The 16,257-nt window shown below is 49.0% G+C and overlaps 3 protein-coding genes across 3 annotated transcripts; 1 reads left to right on the top strand and 2 right to left on the bottom strand.

Annotated features, from left to right (window-relative positions):
• Positions 1-1,123: 1,123 nt before the first annotated feature.
• ONS95_003721 (uncharacterized protein) lies at positions 1,124-1,471 on the bottom strand (the record flags this gene model as incomplete). The annotated part of the gene is made up of 1 exon (XM_058497042.1): positions 1,124-1,471. One exon carries the CDS (start codon positions 1,469-1,471, stop codon positions 1,124-1,126), a length of 348 nt encoding a protein of 115 aa, XP_058352985.1.
• Positions 1,472-6,535: 5,064 nt separating this feature from the next.
• ONS95_003720 (uncharacterized protein) lies at positions 6,536-9,978 on the top strand (the record flags this gene model as incomplete). Its single annotated transcript, XM_058497041.1, has 6 exons — positions 6,536-6,997; positions 7,050-7,075; positions 7,131-7,235; positions 7,333-8,560; positions 8,618-8,737; positions 8,788-9,978. The coding sequence occupies 6 exons, from the start codon at positions 6,536-6,538 to the stop codon at positions 9,976-9,978; spliced, it is 3,132 nt and encodes a 1,043-aa protein (XP_058352984.1).
• A 793-nt stretch (positions 9,979-10,771) lies between these two features.
• ONS95_003719 (uncharacterized protein) lies at positions 10,772-14,748 on the bottom strand. The gene is made up of 3 exons (XM_058497040.1): positions 14,033-14,748; positions 13,452-13,968; positions 10,772-13,348 (listed from the first exon to the last, which is right to left on the bottom strand). The coding sequence occupies exon 3, from the start codon at positions 13,220-13,222 to the stop codon at positions 11,600-11,602; it is 1,623 nt and encodes a 540-aa protein (XP_058352983.1). The 5' UTR covers positions 13,223-13,348; positions 13,452-13,968; positions 14,033-14,748; the 3' UTR covers positions 10,772-11,599.
• Positions 14,749-16,257: the final 1,509 nt, after the last annotated feature.

Genomic DNA, 16,257 nt, shown 5'->3' with positions numbered 1-16,257 from the left:
TTTAATATATTTTATACTTACTTACTTTAAGAAAGTAAAAACAACTTATAAAGATAACGTTAAGCTCTCTGCTATAGTTAATTTAGGTTAATAGAAGATAGATAAATACTATAGTAAAAGTAACGAATCTCCAGCTTACGCTATAGCTCTTATTCTTAATCCTACGCGAAAGTAGTCGTATATTAAGAGGTTTTAGAGACCCTTATAGTAAGAGAAGGTAAAGGAGATAGTTAAGAAGCTCTAGGAGAACAAATATAAGCTAAAATCGACTATTCCGACTGCTCTAACGTCTACTACCTCTTCTACGAACGAATTCGAGCTTTAGTTATAACGAGTTAATACGCCGATAGTAGTTCGAGATAAATATAAGTAATACTATCAAATAGACTATATTTATAGCTACTATAGCGTTCTTAATTAGTAGCTTAAACCTACGTAATAAAAAGCCTACTTAAATCTCTTGAAAATAGCTCTTGATATTCTATCTATTCTAGCGATATCCTCTGATCTAGAACAAGCGTTTTCCGCGGTAAAAATAACCCTTTCAGATCGCCGGAATAAGATAGGTATACAGATACTTAAATATTTAAAGTGTTTAAAGTCGTAGACCGGTCCTATAGAGTAGGAGATAGAAGTTAGAGATATATAGGTTATATAAAATCAGGTTTTAATAGGGCTAAGTGTTATAGAAGCAGCTAGAGACACTATAGAGCTAGAATTATAGGTTAGTTTATCTCTCTGTTCTTAAAAACAACCTCGTTCCGTTCGTTCCGGCTTTATAAGAACTAACTGTAATTAGTTCTAAGGTAGTAAAACGTCAGTTAGTTTAAAAGCCTCAAAACGACGTCGTTTGAACAGCTGTAAACTATTGACTACATTGCGTTGGAACTGGTGAAGCAATCTCGAGAAGAGAAAAAACTATCGACTTCAAAGTTGTCGAAAATCTCCTTGAAGAAGATTTGTATCGCCTACCTGGCTTCGTATAATATCGATACAACCTGTCCCAGATGACTCGAGATATGTTTTTGTATTGAGGGAGCGGGTAGGCGCTTGTTAGAATATTGGATCAGTTGCCCAATTGAAAAGGTGTAGCATGCCATTCAATGGGTCCCTTGAGACTGGTTTACCTTCGAGCCCTGGTCAGAGACTGGCCAGCTAAGTTCAGACATGAGACAGAATAATTAACAATTTGACCTCGTGCTTCCTCAGATTCCATGATTCCAATGCATATCCTGGAAAAGCTCCCTGGCACATTCTTGAACTGTATCTGTTCTTCTTTCTGATCGCTCCTGCTTGTTGACCTGGCTAATACTGTAGCCGAAGGAATGGCGTCTTGGCGCGGCGTTCCTCCACTGTCGCATCCCTTCCACTTGATCCGACCAGACTCGTTCTCCACCCCCAGCAACACAATAAAGCTCGACAGGAACCATCGCCAAGTGCAGACCAGCTCCCAGAAGAGGATCGACAGCATCACAGGACCGTGAACTATTAAGATTGAACGAATCCGGTAGGTGGGTGGCTCGAATCTTCCAGGGTGACTTTGCAAGTTTTACCATTAGTGTTTTCCACAAGAGGTTGTCCAGGCCAGCCTTGGAACGAATAATCCGAACCATCAACGAGCCTAGACTATTACTATCACAAAACCTCAGATCAAATGCCAACAATCTAGCAAATTCCTCATCCAATGATCAGATCAAAAGTCGAGGATGATTTCCAGGTCTCTTAGATCGGATATTGACGTTTCGGCACAAGATCTGGTACCTATGACACTTTCCTCAACATTCTCATCAAATCCCATATCTGAACCAGGAAGAATTGAATTGCCCCTCGGCTACCTCCGATCTATCGCAAGCTGTGATTCTGAACGATGTTCGGCTTCTCCGATAGATGGCTGTCCAAGATTCGGACCTCTGCATTAGTAAGTGTGCGAATCGCGATCATCCGAAGAAGGAGCCACAATTGGGAATGACAAAAAAAATCGTCAACGCAAGTACCCAAAGATAAGACCGGGAATTTGTCACAAGCGCTTTCTTGGCTCACCTGGTATGATCACTTCGAGATACGAAGGGGCTATGACGAAAAACAAATTTTCGGTTGCCGGTGTGTATGCCGTTATCCCCAGGTTTTGCGGAGGGAAGAAGGCTGATAGCGAGGAGCTGAGACTTTCCGTCGTGATTTGACCGTCCGAGTTGGCTCTGATGTAATGTCACCACCCAAACCCGTGAATTTTTTAAGGAGTCTGAGTTCTGAATCAGTCACAAATGTGTTAGGTTGCTGATAAATTTCCGATAGAAGCCACAAGATGATCCACCGTATGCTTTTGGAGGCTATGAGAAACACTTCCCGTCCTGAAACAATAGTCATTTCTCATCACTCAGCCATCGAAGGCTACATTCAGAGTCTCAGATCCACCCGTCTCCTCTTTGTTGAGCCCCAAGTCGTGAGCATCGATCGAAAATGCTTTGCAGCATAGGATCGAATGATGTGCAAGTCTATGCATGCGCCGATTCATCACCGGACTCCTCCTCTTCCAACAGTTGGGGCTGGCGCAAGTACATTGTCCCTATCCAGTTATGGACCCATTCTTCCTGTGGGTTCCTGAAACAAAAATATCTGTTTCCAGGAAGCAGTTACATATTCCAGTCGGTATGTGAGTATTTGGCGCCGTCTACAAATAACCACATTTCGACAGCCACGTTGTTCAGGTGCAAGGAATTTTCCCGCAAGGAGTGGCAGCGGGGTACAAGTACAGGATACTGTTAACCATTAAGGTCTTAGAATAGACGGAGGCCATATGCACCCCTGGATCTTAAAGGTGCTTGGGAAGTTTCTCTCCGATAGAAAACGTGTCGGCGTCTAAGCGAGGCGAGGTACAGTTTTAAGGTCTCGCAACCACAACGAGATCGGATTTCTATTCCTGGTCCGAGTATCTATGTATCGTCACAAGAACAATTCTTTTCCGGCTAACGCGCATTCTCACGTCATACTTGGATTCCCATGCGGACTGGCAATACATTGTGGGTGGCTGCATGTTCTACGGAGCATTCAGGTCCTTATGATCACTCAGCAACACACATAAAATTTGGGGTTGGTTACAATGCAGGGGATGTGGGGAACCTTCGATTCAATTTCTAGAAGGCGCTGTACCTGCCACGAGAGGTACCATGCTACCGTACTCGGTGGCTCTCGTCTTGTCTGTTTGAAGAGGTCGTCGGTATCGCTAAGCCTGATGCAAGAGGTATCGAACGAAATGGCTGTCGTTGATTCTGTTCAATGACATCGACGAGGAATGTCTGGAACCTATTTTGAGACATGGCCTCTTCACCACCTAAAGTTTCGAGGCGCAGTGGGGGATTCTTGAAAGTTGTAACTCAAGCAACTGCACCTCATTACGGTCACAACTCTCCCAGCGCCATGTTCCACACAACCTCCTGCATATTCTTCCACTTGTCGGGAATCGGAACAGTGCAAAAGTGCAAATGCAATATGAGAAGCGATGCAACTTTTCTTGGAAGCACATCCCAAAACCGCGTCTGCAGTTTCAATTGCCGGCCTGCAAGAATACATCCTACTACTGATGTGGTGTTGTGAGATGACAACTTTGAGTTACGATAGCCGCCAGCATAGGGCATCGAGAATCAAGACTTCAGATGATCGGGCGGGAAGCATGGACCCAAAAGTATAGGAATTACTTTGGGGGTGGCATGGCACTGTCCACCGAAAACTACCCTGTAAGTCTGGGATGACTCCAGGGGGCCCCAGCGGTGCCCTGGCCCATCCTGGTATTCAGCACCACACTGTCATAACCAAGAGTCAATACCTGTCAGTTGATCAGGTACAACTTTTGGCAGACAAAAGTACCACAAACGTGGCCATGAAAGCCAAGACCAGCGGGCATTAGCTCCTCAAGTTGCAAGAGATGTCTGCTCCCATTTCGAGACAGTCTATCCCTATTCATCCACGAGCTGCAGTAGTTGCCAATTTGCGTGGCGATGCGGTTTCGAGGTTCGGAGACGACCTGTACCGTTTTGAAACGGGTAAGCTAAGAGGGAGGATCACGCGGGACCCAAGAACTGGGTGCCGCACAGGAGCATCGTTGTTGCAAACTATGTTCTTCGTGGCTCGTCCCCCATTTACAATAAGAGATTCAGTAAATCGCATTCGGAAAAAGTTTTCTACGAATGCAGACGAGGTCCACTGCCACCAAACAAGAAGCGAATATCAACAGATCCTGGTCATTTATCGTAAATTGGACCAATCATCGCCGGCTTGTAACGACCCCACGTTCGAAACTGATTGTAGAAGAGATTGCGCGACAGCACCTTGCGCAAATCTTCAATACAGATGTAAATCACGATCTCTTCACATCAAGGATGCTTGTTAGGGGTATCAACATCATAAAATCATAACCAACAAACAGAACCTCGAAGATCTATAATTTGCCGAATGCTTGGGGGCGACGGGGAGGCTTCCGTACCCATAGCAGGATGGTGATGCCAACGATTGAGGTTGGTCTCAGATGGAGCAATTTATCGAATAGAACTTATCTCGTGCAGGGGTAAAAGTTTTGAAATACCTTGCCATGGTAGCCAGGAAGACATGAGAAGACACCCTATCCCTTTGCAACCCAGGCGATTGGGTTTCACCAGGGGCTTGATATTCAGTGCCATGGTCATCTGAGATTCTGCAGTGCAACGCGCGCAATTCATGCTCGATCGATAGTTGGGTCTCTACCAGGTTGTTTTCGACAACGGGTTCAAGGGCTGCGCCGTGACGGCACCAAACGTTCATCACGGTACAGACAGTCTTCTACTTTGTTCATTCTGCGCCCCCGAACTATGGACGGTTAATATATGCAAGACAAAGGCCAGGAGGACTCTGAACGAAGTTGAAGGGATATTTGTCCGTATTTGAGAGAGCATTGTGGAAGTGGTGGGTGAGACTGTGGTGCTATTTGGATAGAGCGGATGGATATTCGAAGCGAGGCGCAATACCCAAGGCTCCAAAATTAGAGCAGACGGCAGGCTGAACGGACTAAGCTACAGTAAGGTAAGGCGAGGCGGGGGGTGGTATCCAGGATCTGAGGGTGTTTGATTCGTCGGGGACATGCATTTCAGCAGGGTTTACTCGGCCCGCACTCTTGATGGCTGGCCCAGGATTCCAGGAGGGGTATCCGCAGGCTCAGGGGACGACACCGCCGTCCAGGTCTGTCCAGGTTCTGTTCTGCAGCAGGGGCCAGGGCCGACATGCTGCTGCTTATTCATTTTGGGCGCCCCTGTTTACCGCGATAGCCTGTTTGATTCGTCGGCTGAGTCTGACAGACGCTGATCGGATCATGAAGGTCTTGCCAAAACGCCGAAAGCAGGCGGATTAATATTGGGCAAGCGAAGGGTGCTTCTCTGCGTTGCGTTGCGTTGCTGGCAATTGGTCTGCACCGCTACTGCATGCTGTGTATGCTGGTTATAAGTAGTTAATTCCGTCCCAGCATCGCGCTTATGCTGCGAGTGAGAAGTCCCACCAGAGCAGGGTAGTCAGAAAAGAACAGCAGCAAAGCAGCAGCAGCAGCAGCAGCAGCAGCAGCAACAGCAACAGGGCAATACTCTGCAGAATTCCCGTACCCATGTCTTGGGAATGGCTCCGTGATGCGGGCCGTGGACACAACAGGGGGCAGGGGGCAGGGGGGGATCAAGGGGTGGCTTATCCCTTTGGTGCGTCCCGTCCCCCGTCCCCCGTCCCCCGTCCCCCGTCTCGCGCGTCTGTCATGCCCTAGCACACTTAACCTTACTGTAGCGGGATGGATAGATGGGATGGGATGGCACGAGAGATGCTGCGTCCTGATTGCTTCCTCTTCCTCACACCATGTTCCAAACCCTCGTCTTGCTCTCCCAACCTCCAGGTTTGCCAGGACCTATCTGAGAACCGCTCATTATGCTTGTTCCGGAGCCGTGCAAACCTGGGATGACGGCCCATACCCAAAGCTCTCTTGCTCGATCCACCCCATGCCACTCAATTGCTGGGGCGCTTAATCCAGACGTCAGTCCAGTCTGTGATTTGGCATTGGCTATTTATGGTCCATGTCGACGCTTCTGCAGTCGATGGCCCTCTTTGGGACTGGTATCGACCGAGTTCTGGTAAAAGGAGCTATTCCATGTTTGGGCTCAAGCAGGGGTCAACAAGCAGGGGAAGCTGTAGTCTTTCCAACCTCCATCATCCTCTTCCACCATTCTTCTCTTGTGGACATAATCACCACGCTCAGCAATGCCCCGCGATACGTTCTATCTTTGTGCATTTACTGCGCAATTGTCTAGGGATATTCAAAACGAAGCTACTACATTCTTCTCGTCATTAAAAAAAGCTACACCCTGAACAGGAGCGCGCCTATCCCAAACATCTGGTACCAAGATCTTGCTTGGTCAAGACTGTCCTGTTCCTGCGCTGAGATTTTGGCCCCCCCAGTAGATCTATTCCAGTCGGCTGTGCAAGCAAGGCGGTAGGGATCCACAGAAGTTCTCGTTTCCAATTCGAGTCTGGCATCATGTCGAGCCTCAAAGATATCATGGATGTAGACGTGGAACCCTTCGAATCCCAAGCCTATAGAAGGTCCAGGGAAGCCGCACAACAACAAGCCTCCTTCCCTCCCATCGCTCCATCAACCGAGACCCCATCTCCTCCCGTCGATGATATCAACACAGGAAAGACTACCATCAAGCGGCGCAGATCCAATCGAGTCTCCAGTTCTACTGGGCAGCCCACAGCAGCTCGGCAAGGCATAGCACGACGGCGAAGCAGTGCCACAGGAGAAGATATGGATTTCACTTCTGTGTATCAAGCTGGAGGATCGAACCAGGCGAGCAACTCAGGAAGTCCTCAGCAGTCATCCAGAGGTTCAGAGCCAGCGACGGATATGCCAGTGAAATATACACCGGTAACGGGACGAATCAGTCGAGCAAAGAAAGGTGTTCCAGTCCATACATGTGACATATGTCGACCGGTCAAGGTATGCATTCGATCTTCAGTCTTGCATATCAAGATTACTTACTCCCTCCCAGACTTTCACAAGAGCGGAACATTTGAGGTTTGTCACCAGATCAAAGTTTGCTCGACAAAAATGGTTCTAATGTGTTCCCCAGACGTCACCAATTGAGCCATCAGAAGCCTGCATACCCATGTACCTTTGAGGATTGCGAGCGAGCATTCCATAGACCAGATTTACTTGCTCGGCATCTACATAGACAGTAAGTGATTTGGGACCCCAATGTGTCAACACGGGACAGAATCGTAGCAGAGAATTCGGATGTCATGTGAGGAAGAAGTTGTGCTGATGCGGCTTAGTGAAACACAAGGAGAAAAGCCATACAAAGCTGGAGACCACCGGAGCAGTAGAGCGTCTTCAACCGACACAGAAAGTAGGACGCCAGATTTGAAAGTAGAACCTCCAGCTCTCGGCATTGCCATGCAGGCCTCTCCGACCGATTCCATGACTCCTAGGACTAGTGGGAGTGGTGAAAGCTCCATGACTACTACGGGTTTCAATACAATCACCAGTAGCTTTCAAGCTGTGAACTTCTCTCCGGCCTCTGGCAATAAGAGATCAGCAACCCAAGCCCAGCTCCCTGATTCGGATGGATACCCGAGTACTTCACCTGGACCAAGCACATCTAGGACAACAGGATCATTTGATAGAATGCCGGACCAGAGCAATTTCAGTAGTGATGTCCAGCAGGTATTTGGAGACGCGTTCGGAGAGGGAGGCACTTCTCAATTCACGAACTATACTACAGCTCCACAGCAGCCTCTTCTTCCCCTTCTGAGAATTCCAGAGGAGAATTGGATCCCCGGCCTGTCCTACAACAACTCTCCTTGGTGCTCATCCGCATCAGACAGCACCTACTCCACTCAATCAGATTGCTCCCGAAACGGGCCACACTTGATTCCAAGAGACAGGTCTCAATCAATAGCCACACTTCCTGATTGGCCACTATCAGCAGGTACTCACTGGTCCCCCCACGGTCTAAGCACAACTCCCCAAGAGATCCGGAGTCCGGGATATGATGCCGTTTTAGAACGATATGAGACACATACTCCATTTGCCTCTCCTCGAATGAACTCGCCGATTTCATCTCGAGGACAGCTCTTGGATGTGCCCAATTCTTATGGGAACTTTTTCATGGAAACAGTGGGTACTCCAGCCCTCTCGACGTATATAAGCAAGCCTTTGGCTCAACATTTTCCAGCATCCCCTTCAAGAACTTCAAACCCCGGATTGGACATCCTTAGAGGAAAGAAGGACTTGGTGGAGTCCCACCATTTAGGCACCTTCCCTATCAACTCCACATCTGCCTTTCAGCAATCTCAACCCCAACTCGACATGTACATTTCTTGCTACTGGCAGTCCTTCGACAGTTTCTTCCATATCATACACCGACCTACTTTCGATCTCATTGACCATAATTTACTCAAATCCGCCATGGCTGCGATAGGAACCCAATATCACGATTCTCCCGAGGCACGCGCAAAAGGAGCCGAACTGAACGATTATTGCAAGAAGAATATCGAACTGGTAAGTTGGTCACAGCTATCTAGTGGCGAGGAGATGACTGATTCCAATGCCGTGCAGTGTCTGAATTGGGACCTCCAGACGATGCAGGCAATCTTGCTTACCGAGATATTTACCCGTTTTCGAGGTCGTAAAACGAACGTTCGATTGTCCCGCCACTTTGAAGAACTATATACTAGAGTAAGTAGACCTTCAAGCATTCCGATGCACACCTTCGCTAATTGGACCAGCTTCTGGATGAATCTGATCCAAGCAATAGAACGATGTCCAACCAAAGCCCCGGCGATGCTTCCTCAGCTGATGCTCTCCTTGATCGCTTTGGAGCGCAAGCAAATTTACAAGCATCGAAAAGCTCTAGCCCGAATGGCGATTGGTACTCGTGGGTTGAAACTGAATCCAGGCAAAGGCTTCTCAGTGGCTGTTTCATCTTTGATATCCATCAATCTATGTATCATCAGCAACCCAGGTCTAGGGTTCCTCGCGACCTGTCAAGCTCTCTTGTGTGCCAACCATGTCCGGAGAGCCTTTGGACCGCCAGTAACCCCTCTGAATGGCAAACACAGAGATCGAGCTCGGACATTCAGCCAATTCATCTGATTGAAAAAGACATGGATCAATCCATTCTTACCCCGCTTTCATTTACCCAAACCCTTCAGATCTGCTGGTTTGTTTCGCGGCTTCCGTTTCGAGATGATCCCACGCATCCCAACGAGCATTTCCCGCAAGCCATGCATCCCGATATCGAGAACTTCATGTATCTGTTCCCCAACACTCCACTTGCGCACTCGTACATGGCACTGTACCACACACCGCTTCATAGTCTTTTGGCCGTTGCAGGGGACACCTGGCTGTTCGCACAGAAGCTCAGTCCACCATCTGCTTTCCAGGCTGCCCTGTCGAAGCTGAAGGCATGGTCCAGTTCTCTCGCCGCAGCGCAAGCTGCTCACCACGCCTGCGAGCTGATTGCTCAGACACTCTCTCAACCTCTTACATTCTCATCTGATGGTAACATGACGACCACTCTCTGTTGTATAACCGACTACTGGGCTCTCTACGTCTCTGCCCTCATCTGCTGGGCTTTCGGGCACCGCTATCAAAGCTTAAACGCAAGCGGGGCCTCTGGAACCCTCACTCGCAGTAGCTCTTCCACAGAGATCCGATCCATGGACACGGATGATACACCGCTCTCTGATGACCTCCGCCTTAAAGTCCTCACTTACACCAACGGAATGTTAGAGCTCCCTGTTGATGAGCTGCTGACGAATAAGGCGAGGATGAAAGGCGAAACCGCCGGTATCATTGATGCTGTTCGACAACGCCTAGAGATTGAGAGTGTCGGCAACAAGTGTGGACTTCTTGTCGATGCCATTGTTGTGCTTACAAAACTCCGGAAGGCGGGTGGCAAGACACATTGGTTCTAGATAATCATTCCTCGGTACCTTTTTGCGCCTCGCCTCTTTTCGACTCTCCTCCCTCTTGTATTTGTTCCTCTTCCAATTTTATTTCAGCATTTGCAATGGGTGGTCTCTTTGCATCATTTGGTGTTCTCATTTCCGTTTACCTTGCGCTTCTCTGGTTTACAACAAAGCACACGCAGTACTCCTCATTTCATGATCATATTGGGCGGCATTTGTCTTCGCGTTACATACTCTTGCGTTTACCTCTTTTGCTCTCTTATATATATACATCTGATGAAACGAAGGGATGAAGGGACGATGAACGAGATACCGAAGATCTCTCCTAATACTTGTCAGCTCGGGTTGGGTTTCCTCTACATGTCTCTTCTCTATATCTCCTTTCTATCTTTCGTATCATATATGTCTATCTCCTTTATCTTTTCCCTCTCATTTTCTTTGACCGCGAGATCTACATACTACTTAATATGTGTCATATATGATGCATTTGTTGCGCATCTCATCATTCCTTCTCATCTCAGCACGTTTGAATATTAGGTGTTAGGTTTGGGCATGGCTTTAATGCAGGGTCGATTGGTGTGGAAATCATTTTATTGGAGTGGTATGGCTTGGTTCTGTGATCTTTTCAGTGATAGCGTTCAGCGAGCAAGCATAGCGGCGGAGCGAGGGTAGATGTCATTTACTGCATTATAGACTAGAAGGATGGGATGGATGGTGGCAAAATGAGGGGGTGGGCAGACGGGCATTCATTTATCTACCATATCAACTAATATCATGTTCAATTCACACTGCATCACATCCAACAATACCGTCGATCGAGTCTTCGATGTTTGCCACGTTCGCACGACCAATTAACGAAGCCATTAAGCGAATCAAACATTACCTTGGCTTAAGAATAAACACATGAACAGAAAAGCCCGGAACCAAAGCAGAGCATGTTCTTCAAGATTTAGATATGCATTTGGCGAGCAGCACGCGAGCAATGATCACAAGAGTAAACTTTCCCACCCAATGAATGATCATCAAAAACTAGTTACTATCTACACTTCTCTCGCGCCACGCTGCCTCCGTTCTTTCTGTATCTGTCTGCATTTTTTGTTTTCCAAAACACGGACCGAGCTGGACCCACGATGGTACCACACAACTCCTCTCCTCTCTCCAGCCTCTCCCCAGATGATTCGATGCACGCAGTTAAGAGACGAAAAAAGTAAAGGAACATTGGTATTGGGAAAAGCATGCACAAAAAGCCAGAAAAGCAACGATATCGCAAGGAAAACCCTCCCTCCCTCCATCCATCATTCAACTCTCATGACCAAAAAGAGCAGCCGGATATGAACCAGGAACACAGCGAAAGCAAGCAGACCAGCAAAATGGGCAAAATCAGATAATTATCTCGGTATCAAGGAAGCACGTCGCAGATCCTCCCCAGACTCTCGCTCTCCCACCATCGGACAACACCCTCCACATTACGTCCGTTTGGATTGGAAGGGAGACTCTGCCAATATCGTACACTCGGAAAGCCCGGGCTTCCGAAACATCCCAAATTGATTACTGCGTTCGCTCTCCCATCCGCTCGTTTGTTTGCAACTTCAGCCTCCCCATGCTCGATATGTGGTGTGTGAACTCTTTACTCCTTGTCCTTGTGGGAGAACTTAGCCTTGATCTTGCCGAAGATGCTAGATCGCTTCTTCTTCTTGTCGGCGGCTGCACTGGCCGGGCTAGCATTACTGCTTCCTGGTGTGACGGCGGCCTTCGATGGGGTCGATGGTCCATCCTCAGTCTTCGCTGGTGTGGAGACTGTCTTTGCGGTGGTGTCTTTGACGGGAGTAGAAGGAGTAGCGTAGCTGGACTTGTCGGTCTCAGCAGATGTAACGCCGCTGGTGACCACTGGGGCGGTCTGGGACTGGGTGCTGTGAGAACCGGGGACAGTTCCAGGAGAAACATCACGTGATTCGATTTGGGCTTTGGCTGGAGTTGGAGCAGCAAGGGCAGCGGCTTTCGTCTCGGCAGATTTTGTCTCAGTCGATGTAATCTTCGGTGCAGACTCGCCGGTCGATGTCTCGGGCTTGATCTCAGACAATAATTCCTTCTCCACAGCCTTCTTCTCCAACACAGCCTCCTCGTTTGCAGCAGCCTCTGGTGCTTGCCCTGATTCGGCAATTGACTCCTTGACGATTGCAGGTGTATCCTTGGCAACCTCCTTTGGTGTGCTATCTGACTGAGCATTCGTTGATGCGATGGAGTTCTGAATGGACACGGGTAATTTGCTGGTTACAGATTCTGGAAGCTTGCTTGCGGCAGTGCTCGCGGCGCCAGATGCATAAGCTGCAGCAACGCCACCAACAGCCACGGCTGCGCCGCCAATTGCAGCTGCAGCTTCACCTGCAGAGACAGTCTTCTCAGACTTATCCGTTCCCTTTCCGGCAGTTCCCTCTGAGGTTGATGGGGCCACTGGAACCTCCTTCAATAGCTCTTTCTCAACCGCGCTTTTCTCCTTGACTTCTTCTGGGATGGCACTGGCTTCAGGATCAACGTTTGCCTTCTCTTGGCTCTCCTTGACTACATCTGGAACCTTTGACGACTCGAGAGGAACACCTGCAGCAAGTGCTGCGGTGGTGCTCGTTGGGCCTGCAGATTGGATGGTAGGAGTAGCGTCGAAGGTACCAGCACCTGACGTTCCAATTGGCAAGCTCGACTCTGGGATCAAGTTCTTCGCAGGTGGCATATCCAAGATTCCAGTGCCGTTGATGGCGCGGGTTGCATCAGGGGTGACAACTGGGGGGAGGACTGGGGCGTTGCCGATTCCACCACTCTTCTCGTACGACTCTTTGTCAAGCGTGACTCCTGACTCAATGGTGTTCTTGTTGACAGTGCCTGGCTCAGGGTTGACTGCGCCAGCAAAAGCTGGGAGTGGGTTGACGCTGAAAGTTGGTTCAGCCGCGGTCTTTGCCTTGTCGGCCGCAACGAGCTCGGGGTCATCGTGAACACCAGATGTGATAGTGTTATTGGTGAATGTGCTTGGGTCTGGAACCCTCTCGCCAGGAGCAAGCTTTATTGGGTTTACAGCTCCGTCCGCGGCTGGGAGGGGATTGACCGAGAAGTCTCCCTTCTCGGTAGCTGCTGGTGTCTCGGGAAAAGCGCCTGGTAGATCGGACGAGACAGTTTGTTCTAGAGGAGCAGCCTTTTCACTTTCGAGGGGCACATCCTTTGCCAATGCGGCGGTTGTGGAGGTAGGGGCGACGCCAGACATGATTCCAACTGTCTCGGGCGTGTGCTTCTTGATTCGGTCCGTGGTAAGGACGTTGTTTAAGTTTCCTGAGGCGTCGTTCTCTTGAGGAGCGGTGTGATCGGTAACCCAGTTGCCGTCAACAACGAACTATGCAGTAAATGTTATATTAGCGAGTTGTTTCTGTGAGTGAAGGTAAAACCAGAGTAGAGAAGGAAAAGATGGGACGAAGGTTGGTTTTAAAGGACACTGCTACCTTGTAGCTTATGGCGGGGTTGGGAACAGGCCACCGGCCCTGTTGCGTGGCCCAAGCACCAGCATGTTAAACAGGGCACTACAGCCTACCAGCTGACCTGGAAGCGATACTGTTCGAGTTGGCAGCTTCACCGCTTAGAAGTAAATTGGGGCAACTCGGCCGTACCGCGTCATAAGAGATCATTTTGGTGCAGGGTCAAGCGCAGATTCCGCAGATTAAAGTCATTTTCTGCATCCAGGAAGGCAGCATGCTTCGTCGAGAAGCTCTTCAAGCTTCTTTAACGGCCACTCGGCGGCATTAGCGCCTCGAAGTCACGACTCGAAGCACAAGTCCCCACGTCTTTTCGACAATCCAGTCTGATATGTGTTTTCCACGCACCTTGTAGTAGATCTTGTCTGCGGCGCTGTTGAGTGTAACATCCTTCGAGAACGAATCGCCAGTCTTCACAAGCTTTTCTGATTTGCTCCAGTCGTCAAAAGTGCCCGTCACGTAGACCTCATCGGCGGGATGGTCCCTGATCACGAAGGAGTCAGTCACGCAATCTAGGAGCTTGATTGGAAGCGCAGGAAACAACTGACCATTTAAATACGAAGCTGCCCATTATGATATTTGGGTATGCGAATGATGGACGATACGGAATTCGATGATACGATGCGTTTGGTAGCAGTTAATTGCTTGAAGAGCACGGAGCAGCTGTGTCTGTAGATGATTGACTGATGTCAAGGTTGAGAAGTAATCGGAGGAGGCTGGGAGGGTTGATTATCGGAAGGTAATCTCTTTTACGCAGCGGCAAAGTAGCACAATGAGTATCTGGCTGATCGTGGACAAAGGACGAGGTAAGCTGTACCAGGATGCAATGACTGTAATTGCGATTGCGACTGCGGAAGGAATGAGAGACGCAGCGATTATTGATGGGAAAGGGGAGATCGGGACTGATCAATTGAGGTTGGTTGTTGGGAGTCTGGCAGAAGTGTGGTGTGGTGTGGTGGTGCAATGGGGACGAAATGGTGCAGCCTTGAGGGGCGAGCCACCAAGGCCGGCGAGCCGCTAGGGATGATAGCTTTTGCGCTCAGCTCTGGAGCTTCCCTGTCACGTCTGGCTGGACCGCTGGACTCTGGACCCCTTGCGGTTTGCGACTTCCGAGCGCCAAACCAATGTCCTTCCTGCCTTTCGAGACTTTATCATCGCCCATCGGATCTGTTACTGTGACTACAAGAATACTAGCTCGGAAGATTTTTTTCATCTTCTTTGCATAATGTCATGTACGCTCTGTTCTGATAATCCGTCCGCTTGTACTTCTTCATATTGTAAATTACCTTATCTTGAGGGTTCGTTGCGCCACAGTCAACAGCTCTCTCGCTCTGGCTGCGATCGGAAATCGCTGGGCTGGGCATCACCAGCACAGCTGACTGAGCTCACTTGTGTCGTCATTTACCCCACCACGACCGAAAGCAGCTCAGTTGCGCGAGACAAGGATAATCCGTATGATATCAGGGCCCTTGGGCCCTTCATTTCATATTATATTCAAGACACGGAGAATAATAAGGGCAAGTGCGTCACACCTGCCTGCGAAACATTGCAAGTGCTGTTTATTTGTTTCAAGCCTTCCTTGTTTCGATATTTCACTGCTTTACTCTACCAAATGTCCTCCTGTCTGATCTCCAGGAGCATGCTCATCTCCGCCTCTGAAACAATCACTGCATCCTCAGAAACCTTTTGGACATAACAGCTATGGCTGTCATCGAAGCAACAACTAGGAGCTGAATTGGCTTGGGCATGACAATCAACACCTATGGTAGAACTGTAGACATTTTCCATCAATATGTCAATTGGAAAGGTCAATTTCCACCACCAGTGGCAGTGGCTGAATGTGACAGGTTTCCCGGCACTACTCATTCATACATGCAGTGCGATATGAAGTTGTCTAGCTTGGCCGAGACAGTGCAGATAAGAGAATCAGTTGACTCGGAAGTATTCATATAACGAAACGGACTTTGACGCTCCATCTCTTTGTCCAGTGAAGAATATCCCCATGTCAATCCCGTCTCGGGAGCGGCGCCATGCATGCCAATTTTATATTCCAACCATGCCCTTTGTCTCCCTATCTTTCCAGGCCAAAGGTATTGCATGCAGTTGATCTCGAGCCTTACTGAGGTTGATACATAAGTACGGTCGTCGTCAAGTCATCGCACTACCTGCATCCTGCACCTCATCAACTGTTCTGTGACTCTTCTCCCCCTTTCATCCTCTCGAGCCAGGAGACCACCAGCACCCGATCAGCTTGTAAGTCTAACTCTCTCTCGAAGGACCCGCTAGACCTCGGGCAATTGCTTTCTCTCTTCAGTGTGTGTTCTGAATGGCACTGCAGTGCATACGAGTTGGCTGTGACGCTGCTGCTGCCATTATCTCGCCTTGTCACCCCTCCTGCCCTATCGCCAAATGTGCTGTGATGCTGTGCTGTACTCTGCCGAAGACTGCGTGACTAACACTTCCAGAAGTCTTCGAGAACGCCCATCGAAGCTTCGCTGTCCAATCATAGGGGGGCTGGGTTGAGATCGTGCACGGACCAACTGGACCAGGCCAGTGCTTTACCACAGCTCCATTGCCCCTCCCCTCCCTTTGGCGGCTTCCTGGGGCAACCGAAACCTCACCATCACTCGCTCCTACTTGCCTGGAATACCGCCTACACCATTCTTCCTCTACCCCATCTCCAGAAACATCATTTGGAGAACACATTGGAGCCACAGCTAGGTGAGTTCTTCTGTTTCGTCTCTCTGTGTCCTCCGCATGTGAGAGTAATGCT

This window comes from Cadophora gregata (genome assembly GCF_030347475.1).
Source record: "Cadophora gregata isolate MNR1 chromosome Unknown scaffold_13, whole genome shotgun sequence".
Classification (NCBI taxonomy): domain Eukaryota; kingdom Fungi; phylum Ascomycota; class Leotiomycetes; order Helotiales; family Ploettnerulaceae; genus Cadophora; species Cadophora gregata.
This window is presented reverse-complemented; position numbering and strand designations above follow the sequence as displayed.